This window comes from Heterodontus francisci, chromosome 29 (assembly GCF_036365525.1).
Source record: "Heterodontus francisci isolate sHetFra1 chromosome 29, sHetFra1.hap1, whole genome shotgun sequence".
Taxonomy (NCBI): domain Eukaryota; kingdom Metazoa; phylum Chordata; class Chondrichthyes; order Heterodontiformes; family Heterodontidae; genus Heterodontus; species Heterodontus francisci.
Genome location: NC_090399.1, coordinates 48,630,176 through 48,643,653, shown reverse-complemented (window position 1 = coordinate 48,643,653; position 13,478 = coordinate 48,630,176). Strand labels below are relative to the sequence as shown.

The window sequence follows — 13,478 nt, the reverse complement described above, 5'->3', positions numbered from 1 at the left end:
TTTTACAGAATGGAAACGGCATTTGACAAATTTATTAGAGTTTTTGAGGATTTAATTAAGAGGTAAGACGAAGATGAGCCAATAGATGTATTATACCAGGATTTCCAAAGTCATTCGCAAGGGTGCCATGCATAGCTTAATGCACAAGATAAGGGATCAAAGGTTTGTCATGAATATATTGCCATGGATGGATGATTGGTTAACGCACAGGAAGAAGATTGTAAGGATACACGGGCGTTTTTATGTTGGTAGGCTGTAACTAGTAGAGTGATACAGAGGATCAGTGTTGGGGCCTCAGCTATTTACAATTTCTATCAGTTACTGAGAGGAAAAGATGAAGAGTAATGAATCCAAGCTTTGTGACGATACAAAGCAAGGTGGCGATGTAAGCACTGAGGAGGACACAGTGAAGCTGCAAAAAGATGTAGACAGGTGAAGTGGCTGGGCAACAGGGTGGCAGAGGCAGCATAATGTACAGTAGTGTGAGGTTATTCACATTGGTAAAAGAAACAGAAAAGCAAATGTTTTAAAGGTGGGAAACTTTCAAATGTTGATGCTTAGAGAGACTTGGGTGTACTCGCATAAGAAACAGAGAAAGTTAGTATGCAGTTGCAGTTATCAATCAGGGAGACAAACGTCATTTTGGCACTTATTGGAGAGGGATCTGAAGGCGGCACAGTGACGCAGTGGTTAGCACTGCAGTCTCACAGCTCCAGGAACCTGGGTTCGATTCTCGGTGTTCCCTGTGCAGATTTTGCAAGTTTCCCCCTATAACCGCGTGGGTGTTTGCTGGGTGCTCTGGTTTCTTACCACAGCCAAAGACCTTGCATGTTGATAAATAAATTGGCCATTGAAAATTGCCTCTAGTGTAGGTAGGTGGTATGGAATGTGGGATTATGGCAGAGTTAGTATAAATGGGTGGTTGGTGGTCAGCACAGACTCAGAGGGCCTGTTTCAGTGCTGTATCACTAAACAAATAAAAACACTGAAGTCTTCCTGCAACTGTATATAGCTTTGAGGAGACCACACCTGGAGCACTGTGATGAAAGCAAAATATTGTGGATGTTAGAAATCTGAAATAAAAACAGAAGGTGCTACAAAATCTTTTCAAGTCAGGAAGCATCTGCGGAGAGAGGAACATTTTTTATTTTAATTCTGAGAACATTCATCATAATTGTCAGAAGTTAGAAATGCAATAGGCTTTGAATAAGTTAAAAGTGGGAGTGGGAAGAATACCATAAGAGAAGGTATGTCTTAGGGCAGATGACAAGAAAAATTAAAATGACTGCGATGTCATGGAACAAAGAGAAAGGGAGTGCTAATAATTGTAATGAAAGACAAAGCATTAGTCCAGAGAGTGCAACTGGCAGAACTATTGAACAGCTCAGTCCAAGAGTAAAAATATGACAGACAATTTTAAACAGGCACATAGGTAAAAAAAATAAAATAAAAAAGTAGGTCATGCTCTGTAATTGCTGAACCCAATGCTGAACCCAAAATGTTGCTGTGTTCCTAATCAGAAGATGCTGCGCTTTTCCTTGCACTTGCATTGAGGTTCACTGAAACACTGCAGTAGAATTGTGGGCATGAGTACAGGGTGGAAAACAAAAATTGCAAGCGACCAGAAGCTCGTGGTCACACTTGCGGACTAAGTAGATGTGTTCTGCAAAGCAGTAATCCAATCAGCATTTAGGCTCCCCAATGTAGAGGTGACAGCCATGTGAGCAGTGAATACAGAATGCTAAATTGAAAGAAGTGCAAGTATATCGCTGCTTCAGCTCGAAGGAATACTTGGGGCCTCGGATGGAAAGGAGAGACGAGGTAAAAGGGCAGGTATTACACATCCTGTGATTGCATGGCAATATGCTATCGGAAAGAGACGGGGCGTCGGGGATGATGGAGGGGCGCACCAGGATGTTATGGCGAGAACAATCCCTTGGGAATTCTGAGAGGGGAGGGGGTGGGAGGGAAGATGTGTTCGGTGGTGGCACCACGCTGTAGGTGGCAGAAATGGCGGAGATGATGCTTTGGATGTGGAGAGTGGTGGGGTGCAAGGTAAGGACAAAGGGAACCCTGTCGTAGCTGGAAGAGTGGGGAACGGGAGAGGGTCCTGTCCGCCACAGTGTGGGGTGGAATCCTTGGTTGAGACAAAAAGGAAGACATATCAGAAGCGATGTTGGGGAAGTTTGCAACATCAGTGCAAATGTGTCGCAAGTGGAGAAACTGGGAGAATGGAATGGAGTTCTTACAGGAGGCAGGACTGAGGAAGTGCAGTCCAGATAGCTATGGAAGTCGGTGGGCTTGTAATGAATATTAGTGGACAGGCTATCCCCAGAAATGGAGGCAGAGAAGTTGAGGAAGGGAAAGGAGGTTTCAGAGATAGAGCATGCGAAGGTGAGAGAAGGGTGGAAGTTAGAAGCTAATTTGATAAAGTTTTCCAGTTCGAGGCCAGAGCAGAAAACTGCACCAATACAGTCATCAATGAACCAGAAAAAGGGTTGCAGTCGGGGACCTGAGTAGGACTGGAACAAGGGATGTTCAACATACCCCGCAAAAAGACAGCCATAACTAGAACCCACGTGGTTACTCATAGCAACACCTTTTATTTGGAGGAGGTGAGTGCAGTTGAAGGAGAAATTATTTAATGTGAGAACAAGTTCAGCTAAGCGGAGGAGGGTGGTGGTGGACAGGGCTTGGTTAGGCATCTGTTCAAGGAAGAAGCAGAGAGCGCTCAGACCATCCTTATGGGGGATGGAGCTATAGAGAGATTGGACGTCCATAGTTAAGAGGAGGCGATGATGGCCAGGAAACTGGAAATTGTCAAAATAGCTTACAGAATCAGAGGAGTCACAGATGTAGCTGGGAAGAGACTGGACCAGGGGAGAACAATAGAGTCAAGATAGGAATAAGTATGTTCAGTGGCCTGAAAAAGACTGAAACGATGTGTCTACCAGAACAGTCCTTTTTGTGGATTTTTGGAAGGAGGTAAAATCGTGCTGTCCAAGATTGTAGAGCTGTGTGGTGGGAAGCTATAGAGAGAAGATCTACAGAGAAGATGAGGTAAATAACGGTCCCAGGGACAGTGGCCTGAGGTTCAGCAGTGGAGCCATGGTCCAGGAAGAGGTAGGAAAAAGGTGCCTGACAGTTGGCGCTCATCTGCTGCAAGGTGGGCGTTGGTCCGCCAAGCAACGTGAGCACCACCCTTGCCAGCATGTTTGAGCACAATGTTCGGGTTAGACCTGAGAGAATGGAGTACAGATAGTTCCGAGGGAGACAGACTTAGAGTGAGTAAGGGGAGTGAAGAAATTGTGACGTCCGTTGCCACGCCAAAGTTCTAAATGAAATGACCAAGAGTGGATAAGAGACCAGAGCGAGGTGTCCAGATGGATGAGAATATTGGAGGTGGCTCAATTAATCTACCAGATGGGAATAGGACTCCTGGGGAAAGAATTGAGCCTGGGGTAAAGGCGATGGAAGAAGAGCTCAGCGTCATTCTCAGCACGACATTCATTGAGGTGGGTGAGTAAGGGAATAAAAGTGAGTCCTTTCCGATGATTGTTCAGCGGAAGAGATGGAAAGGTCAGAGGTTATTGTGAATTCATGGCAAGTGATGAGATTAGGACAAGGGATGGGGTCAGAGGGGAATGAAGGGAAGGAAGATCTGGAGGGACATTGGTCCCATGAGCTGCTGGAGCCTGTGTAACCTAGCACCTGAAAGGAAGAAAACGTTTTTGTCAATATGTTGGATAAGACCAAAGATGCAATGAAACTGTGGGACAAGGCAGCTTTGAGATAGGCTATGTTGGTGCTTCTGGAGAGAGGTCGAGTGTTTACTTGTGGCGGCACATAGCACTAGAGTATGGTGAACAGTTTTGATCTCCATATCTAAGAAAACTATTGCTTGCCCTGGAGGCAGTGTAGTCAAGATTCAGCACATTGGTTCCAGGGATAAGAAGGTTTTCCGATGATGAGAGGCTGACTAAATTGGGCCTATACTCTCTGGAGGTTTGAAGAATGAGAGATGATCTCATTGAACATAAGAAGGTAGGTACATAGGTGCAGCAGTAGGCCATTTAGCCAATCGAGCCTACTCTGCCATTCAATAAGATAATGGCTCATCACCCACTTCGATCTCTTTTCCCATGCCATCCCCATATCCCTTTATATCGTTGGTATTTAGAAATGTGTCAATCTCTGCTTTAAACAGACTTAATGACTCAGCTTCCACACTTGGAATATTGTGTTCAGTTCTGGTCGCCTCATTATAGGAAGGATGTGGAAGCTTTAGAGAGGGTGCAGAGGAGATTTACCAGGATGCTGCCTGGACTGGAGGGCATGTCCTACGAAGAAAGATTGAGGGAGCTAGGGCTTTTCTCATTGGAGTGAAGAAGGATGAGAGGTGACTTGATAGAGGGGTACAAGATTCTGAGAGGCATACATAGAGTGGATAGACAGAGACTTTTTCCCAGGGTGGAAAGGGCTATCACCAGGGGGCATAATTTTAAGGTGATTGGAGGAAGGTTTCGGGGAGATGTCAGAGGTAGGTTCTTTACACAGGGTGCGTGGAATGCGTTGCCAGCGGTGATAGTAGAAGCAGATGCATTAGGGGCATTTAAGCGACTCTTGGATAGGTACATGGATGATAGTAGAATGAAGAGTAGGTAGTTAGTTTGATCTTAGAGTAGGTTAAAGGTTTGGCACAACATCGTGGGCTGAAGGGCCTGTACTGTGCTGTACTGTTCTATGTTCTATGTTCTTTTACCTTCCAGGCTGCCCCCTGGCTCGCGCTCTCACGGCTCCCGCTGCTCAAATGGAAGCAGCCGAATCATGAGGTAAGTACTTTATAGCTCAACTTACCTTCCCGGCTTCCCCCTGGCTCGCGCTCTCACCGTTCCCGCTGCTCAAATGGAATTAAGTTAATTAAGTTAATGAAATGGCTGAAATATCTGACTTCAATTCTACCTTACTCAACCCTTAGATTGAGCAACTACAGTCAGAGCATATCATCTCCTTGCAGGTGTAGTTGCGTTACAATTGAGCATGAAAGTCTATCTATCTTGTTCATGCATCTATATTTCTATGATCTAGCTACATTCAAATCTACTTTTCGTCTATCTGTCTTTCGTGTATCTCTCTCTCTAGTTTCTTTCCATTTATCTGTCTATGTAGTTCACTATCTATTTAACTATCAAGCTATATATCTGCCGACATGTTGGGTAATTTGGATGGAACGGGCTCTGGGCATTTGTTTGCTGACAGCCCTTCATCAGCCCCTGCTGTATAGGCAGCCGTTGTCACCAATAAACTTCGTTATGTTTTAGGTTCCCGTGGGACCAGGAGGGGATGGAATATTCTGTCTGGCACCTAAAATCATTCAATCTCACCAGCACAAATGATTTTTACCTGACTTCCCAGGACGTACTTTAGGGTAACTTCTCAGAAGCCAGAATGCATGAATGTGAAATCCTTACAATGGACTAAATGCATTTGAAGACAAGATTAGTGCCATAATCGCGCCAAAGTCGATACTTAAGGCTGCGAGTATGCTGTCCGCAACCAAAAAAAGTTGCATAACCACTTTTTGTTAATCCCAAAGCCTTGAAAATAGCTTGTGAATTTATTAATTTAAGACAGTGAACACAGTCTGAATTCAATAGGTGCAGTTTGATTGAGGTTCTGTCGCTTCAAAGGTTACAAGCGCCTGTGTTGGACATTGTAAAAAGGAATGCGTCACCATTCTTTTTTTTTACCTTGGGTACAGTGTCAAACCTGATCCACAATGAAGCTATTCCCTTCATTAAGTCTGGCTGGGTTTCCTCTATAGGAAAGTTCCACCATCGGTCTAGTTGTACACAATCATTTTTAGTTCAGTACGAAGTGGACTGCAGCTGACAATGGGATTGTGGTGTCAATACATTCAGCAGATAGTATTCAGTAGTGAGAGAGAATGATAACTTATGACATGTCTCCCTTGCCACATTTTCCCTTATCTGGTTGATATACCAGACCTGATTGTGGGTGATACTCATTCGCAGGGATTATTTCCGACCTGGTCAACCGTCGTGCCTCACATGACCCACATTGTCCTTCACAAATACTTTTTTAGACCTTAACTGACTGGCGTTCTGGATCTGAACTGCCATCCCTGGCTAACTGTATTTCCATGCACGAACTAACCACTGATGCCAAACCGGATATAATTCTCCACCTGTTATCTCTTTGTAAATTCGCGCTTTATCATTGGTGGAGTGAAAATAAATGTGTGTTTTTGAATTTAGGAACAATTTAACAAGCGGCACTTTAACAGACACATTTTGAATGAATAGAAAAGCCTATTTAAGATGATTAAATATTTTCTACTAATTGTTCCCTGACGCCACATACCTCAATCATGGCCGAACTAACCTTTATGAAGGTTTTTTTTGAAAATCCAAAGGTATTACATCTATTAATTATCATTGTTCTTTTGTGTGTTAGCACTTCAAAAAAAACACAAGGTAAGGTTTTCAGGTATGACCTTCCCTATTGAAAGCCATGCCGACTATACATTATAATATTTTAAATTTCTATTTGTAGTTTTTTTTTACTATGTCAGTTATATTTCTCTGGACATGCTCTCCTTAAATATACACGTAGCAATAACTTTCCACCACAACACTGGAATTCTTTTTTCTAATGAATTTAGATACATAGTGCCATTGCTATCTCTTCCTATCTTTTTTTTTAATCTGCAAGGATGATAACCATCTGCACCAGGGGTTTAATCCTCCTTAAGTTTGATCAGTTTACCAATTATCTCTCCCCTTTCTATCATAAATGTCTTTGTATATTTTAGATCTATTCTTGAAATTTCCTGTCCACTTTGTTAATCTGCTTGGCAAACACTGAAGAAAAGCATTTGTTCAAGGTTTCTGCTATTTCAGTGTCATTGTTGGTGAATTTATGTTTTGGATTCCTCAGTGGCATGATCGCTATCCTAATTTTAGTCGCGCTTTTTATGTGGCTGTAGAATATTTTACGATGTTAAGTTAACTTGATAAGTTAATTTCCCAGTTCCTCTTTGAAAGCCTACTTATTTTTCTACTTCTTTCTTAACCTTTTCATTTTCACTTTTGCTGTTCATATACTTATTATATGCCTTTTCCATTGCTTTAAATTTAGCCCTTATGCCATTAATCTTCACGCTGTCTCATTATTAGCTAATGTGTTTCAATTTGTTCATGGAATATATTTCTCCTCGACGCTATTGATAGCAACTATAAATATGTCCCACTGTTGTTCTATCTCTTTTTTGGCACTATTATTTTTTCAGTTTATTTCCCTAGTTCCATGCACATGTCATCAAACTCAGCTTTGTGCCAATGTATCACTTTTCTCTTTGTATTTCTGAAATCCTCAGACCAATTAAAGGCCCAGGAACAGCAAAATGCAGATCGGATCAGCAGGCCAGGTGGAGGCGGGCTCGCCAACCGGGTCCGACCCCACGACAGCCAACCTGAACCCAACCCGGACCGAGACCTTGATTTTTTTTCCATGCTGGACCAGACCCGACACGACACGTATATCATTCCTTCGTTCCAGGAACAGGCTACTCCTGCAGATGGAGTTGTGGGGAATCATGGGTGAGCCTGATCCCGTGAGTTTCCGGAGGCAGCACAGTCCAGCCCGACCGATCCGAGCCTGAATACTGGACTCCGAATATAGACCCCACCAGACCCCAATCCGACACATGTAGTCAGGTCTAGTCGGGTTCGGGTTGAGTAGCTAGGCTTTAGAGTGGCCTACTCATGCACATAACTTATATGTTCGCATGTTCCTTCTTGAAACGTTGCAGTCCATGTGAGGTAGGTACACACACAGTGCTGTTAGGAAGGGAGTTCCAGAAATTTGAGTTAGCGACAGTGAAGGAACAGTGATATAGTTCCAAGTCAGGATGATGTGTGGCTTGAAGGGGATCCTGCAGATGGTGGTGTTCCCATGCATCTGCTCTTTTTGTCCTTCTAGGTGGTAGTGGTCTCGGGTTGGAAGATGATGTCTAAGGAGCCTTGGTGCATTACTGCAGTACATCTTGTGGATGGTACACACAGCTGCCACAGTGCATCGGTGGTGGTGGGACTGAATGTTTGTGGATGGAGTGCCAATCAAGCGGGCTGCTTTCTCCTGGATGGTGTCAAGATTCTTCAGTGTTGTTGGAGCTGCACCCATCCAGTCAAGTGGAGAGTATTCCATCACACTCCTGACTTGTGCCTTGTAGATGGTGGAAAGGTCTTGGGGAGTCAGCAGGTGAGTTACTCACCGCAGAACTCCTAGGCTCTGACCTGCTCTTGTAGCAACGGTATTTATATGGCTACTCCAGTTCAGTTTCTGGTCAATGGTAATCCCCAGGATGTTTATAGTGGGGGTTTCAGCGATTGTACTGCCATCGAATGTCAAGGGGAGTTGATTAGATTCTCTCTTGCTTGAGATGGTCATTGCCTAGTACTTGTCTGGTGTGCATGTTACTTGCCACTTATCAGCCCAAGCCTGGATATTGTCCAGGTCTTGCTCCATTTCTACATGGACTGCTTCAGTATCTGAGGAGTTGTGAGTGGTGCTGTACATTGTGCAGTCATCAGCGAACATTCCCACTTCTGACCTTATGATTGAAGCAAGGTAATTGATGAAACAGCTAAAGATGTTTGGGCCTAGGACACTACCCTGAGGAACTGCTGCAGCAATATCCTCATGCTGAGATGATTACCTCCAAGAACCACAGCAATCACTGTGGACATTTTCCGCTCCATTGCCCGTCCTGGGGCATATGATAATTTCTGATTCACTAATCATTCTACTGCACCATCGCGAATATTATTTCAGGAACTGCACCCCGGATATAAGAACATAATGGACAAGTGATCATGTCTGATCTGTGGCATAACTCCACATTACCTTTGCCCCTTAACCCTTATTGGTTTGCTGAAAATGTATCTATCAATTTCAAATTTAAAATTAACAATTGGCTTAGCATTAACTTTTTTTTTGTGGAAGAGAGTTCCAAACTTGAAACAACTTTGCGTGTAGAAATGCTTTTGAATTTCATTCCTGCCCTCAACTGGTCCACTCACGTTATGTCTCAAAACACAACTTTATTCTATCGGACACTAACCATCCTATTCCATGAACCTCAATTTTGTTAGCCAGCCTTTTCTGAGGTACGTTATTGAACACTTTCTCAAAATCCATATAGTCAACATCCACCGCATTCCCATCATCAAACGTCTTTGTTACTTTAGCAAAAAAACACAATTTGATTAGTCAAGCATGATTTGCGATGGTGCAGTAGAATGAGTCGTGAATGAGGAGTTAGCATATGCCCCAGGACGGGCAAAGGAGCCGAAAATGTCCACAGTGATGTTTATGTGATAGGGAAAGTATCAAGAATGGAGAGTTTCAAAGAGGCAGGCAAGGATCTGAGGAAAATGTCATAAATGTATAGGATGAGAAATCGCTGGACGTGGAACAAGTCCTTATATCCTTTTTCTACTAATGCTTTGCTCACAGGTGAAACTAGCAGTTGCCATTTCTTTGGATATGTAACGCTACAGATGAACAGGGATGGGGAAGAATTGAAACATCGGATCTCAAAAAAGGGAAATTTTAGGAGGCTGTGCTGCCTCCTTTGGGCGTCGTTAGATGGGATCTATGGTCAGAGACAGCCATAACACTAATAGTTTGATCCTACAACTTGTGCTCCATTGTAGTGAGACAGCACGGAAAGCAGCACATGGCAGTGTGTCGTCTAATAACGCTAGGTGAATGGGGTGCTTGCACTGGCTGCTGTCTGATTGGTTCTTGCTCCCTTCGTAATCACACCTAGAGACAAGTTTTAGCATGTCGGTCCTCGGATTGTCCTTACACTACTTCTTTAATAACGGTGTCACTTTTTTATTCGTACATGTGATGTGGGTGCCATTGGCAAGCCCAGCATCTGTTGCCCATCCTTAATCGCCTTTGACAACTGATTGGCTTGTTAGGCCATCTCAGAGAGCCGTTAAGAGTCAACCACATAACTATTGGTCTGGACTCACATGTAGGCCAGACCAGGAAAGAACAGTAGGTTTCCTTCACTCAAGGAAATTAGCGAACCAGCTGGATTTTTACAAAACATGATGATAATTTAATTCTACCATTGCTGAGACTATCTTTGAATTCCAGATTTTCTTAATCCATTGAAATGAAATTCAAACATCTCCCATATTGGGATTTGAACCCGTGTCCCCAGGGCATTAGTCTGGGCATCTGAATTGCTACTGCAGTGACATTACAAATACGTCTCCGGCTCGCCACTTTTCTGCCACTTCCCAAATAACTAGGCACGACTGGAATGTTATGGCAAGCCTTCTGCTATTTCCACCCTCACTTCCTTTTGCAACCTGGGACGCAAGTCATGCGGACCAGCTAACGTGTCTACACTAGCCAACATTTAGAGTACCTCTTCCCTCGCAATTTTTAACCTATCCATTTCCCCTATTCGCTACTTTGGAAGGTTGAATAAGGAAGCTGCCAGTAGCCCTGGTGGCTGCGTCCCTCAGAGCAGGAGTTGTGAAATGGACTGACAACAAAGTGAAGGATACCGAAAAAATGTAGTCATAGAGTCATAGTCATAAAGTCATTGTGGCACAGAGGGTCCATCGATTCCATACCCGTTCCCTGTGGAGCAATCCGAAGTGTCTCATTCCCCCACTGTACCCTCATGCCCTGCAATTTTATATCCCTCACTAGCTCATCCAATTTCCTTTTGAAATCATTCCTTATTTGTGCTTCCACTACACACATAGGGAGAGAGATCCAGCTCATTACATATCGCTGCATAAAAAGTTATTCCCAACGACCCCTCCCCCATCCTCTGCATCTCTTTCCCAAAATATAAAGTGAAATATTATCCCCGAATTAGTTTCTTGGATATTTTGAGCTGTCAACTAACAGAAGCATCCCGCCCTGAGGGTGGTGTCAGATTTCTGTAAAGGCAAAGTAGTCACACTTATGAAACTCCGTGAAATATGAAACAAACAAATCAAATTCTAAACTGGGCCATACTCTATTCCTTTTTAATTGGAAACAATGCTCCTCCCCCATTATTCCTCTTCCATCACGGGGGGGGGTGGGGTGAGGGGGCAGAGTCAGATATTTCATCTCCCTACATTCCAAGTTTAGGTTTTTCTTCCAAAGATATGGGCTTTTAGGGTTTTTTTTGTATCAATCCGGATAGTTCATTATATCCCCAGTGAGTTAAGGACCCATCACTATTCTGCGATTGTTTTCTTCTCCAGATACTGACATGACATAGGAACGAAGCATTCAATGAAAATAAAGAATATTCAAAGACAAAAATATCAGCAAAATGTTCAAACATAATGCCCCCTTTGCAAATTGAAGTAATAAGTGATGGAGACCTCTATTTGATTTAAACAGTTTCGTTCAGGATTAATCACAGATATATTAGCATCTTCCAGAGATTTGCTCTTGTCCAATTTGGCATCAAATCTGAGGAGTGTTTCACCTTTGACCTCGTCAATTCATTTATTTCGGTCCATATTTCAAGAATGGGCCTGCCCTTCAGATGGTATGCACTTCCTGACGGTGCATATTTGGGACTTCACAAGATGCAGAATAATGATTCTAAAGAGGTGTTATTGTTCATTAGCACTACTGACCATCGATCTTGGACATTTAATTTATGGCACTGAGGCTGACCTAAGGTTTATGGAACAAGAGCTGAACACGGTACCCTTCTAATAATCTTCTGTCCTCCCTCTCTCGTGCCTCGTCATCATTCCTATTGCGTCGTGTCCATAAATGGATAGTGTTTGAGCTGTCACCTAACCCATAATCTCCTAATTTTATGTCACTGCCAAACTTTGAAATTATGCCCTGTATAACTAATTCCAAGAAATTAAACTTATCAAAATGTACACTGGGCACACCACCGATCCCTTGGGAACAGCACTGCACATTCCAAAGAGCCTGAAAAAAATGGTGTACCACCACTGTCTATTTCCTGTCCACGCATCCCCAGCTCCCTTAATCCCACAAGCTTCAATTTTGCTAACAAGGCTATTATGTGGTATTGTATGACATTTCCTTTGAATGTCCATACACATAACATTGACCACATTATCCTCATTCACCTTCGCAGTTATTTTATTGAAGAGCACAATCAAATTAGTCAAACACGATTTGCAATGAACAAATCCGTGCTGCCTTTCCTTTATTAACCCATTTTTAAAGTTCCAATTAATTGTGCCCTCTCAAAGTTTCTGCGCTTCCTGAAATTTACATTTGTGTAGTTGCCAGCTTTACCCCTCTGTCTTTTTTGAACAGTGACGTAATCTGTTAAATCTCCAAGTCATCCAGTGCCGCTTCCTCATTTCCAATGTATTGGAAGATTATGAACAGACCCTCTTCAATTTCGTCACTTGCAACTCTAAGTAACCAAGGATGTACCCCACCCCGACCATGTAACGTATCTACATTGAATGTTTCCAACATTGTTGTACATATTATCCAATCCAATTTGTCTCCGACCTCCTTTCTTACTGTTAAATTGATAACATCCGCATCTTTAGTGAAGACATATGTAAGATAATTATGTAGTACCTCAGCTATGCCTTCTAACTCCATAAGAAGATTTCCTTTCAGGTCCCCAATTGACATCACGCTTCCTTCGCTTGACCTTTTACTATTTATAAGTTTATATTAGACTGATGCGTTCTCTTGATGTAACCTACTAATTTACACTCAAACATTCTCTTTTTCCCCTCTTATTTCTTTTTTTTTCAGTTTTCTCCAAAAGTTTTTTTTTGTCATCAGCTTTTTTCCTTTCTGCATTGTGGAGCTGGCGTTTGTCATCAGCTTCCTGTTTCTGATCCATTTTAATGTGTATATCTAATGTCAAACACGGATCTTTAGGTAAAGATACGCTACCTTTCCCCTACACGGGAATGTGTAGTCTCGATCTGGACTATCACATCTTTGAAGGTCTTCCATTGTTCAGCTGCTGTATTACTTCCCATTATTTATTCCTATCTTCCTGGGCCAGATCGCTTTTCAGTTCACTTAAACTCCAGTTGAATATTTGCAAATTTGAGTTTTCTTTGTCCACTTCTGGAAGTGGTCTAAACCTAATAATATTGTGACCTAATATGATCTATCACTGAAACATATCCACTTTCCCGACTTCATTTTCCCACAACCATTTTTCTTCTCTGCTTCCTTTTTTGCTGGACTGAAAACACAGTGATCAAATAAATTCTGTTGTGTACATTTCAGGAATCCCTCTCTCTCTTTTCTCTTTACAAATTTATTTTCCGCAGTCTGCATTAATATCATCGACATTTCTCATCATCATTACTCTCACATTTTTGGATCTTTCTGCAATTGGCAGGAAATGTGCTAAACCATCCCGTTTCCAGTATTTGATGACCAGTAGTATAGGCTCA

General features: G+C 42.7%; 1 protein-coding gene across 1 annotated transcript in view; it reads left to right on the top strand.

The window, feature by feature from the left end:
• Positions 1-334: 334 nt before the first annotated feature.
• LOC137345824 (probable G-protein coupled receptor 139) overlaps positions 335-13,478 on the top strand; it is a 53,353-nt gene continuing 40,209 nt past the window's right edge. Inside the window, exons 1-3 of the mRNA XM_068009073.1 lie at positions 335-432; positions 4,770-4,832; positions 6,478-6,497. Coding sequence (XP_067865174.1) covers positions 335-432; positions 4,770-4,832; positions 6,478-6,497 — 181 coding nt within the window. The remainder of the gene's footprint in view (positions 433-4,769; positions 4,833-6,477; positions 6,498-13,478) is intronic.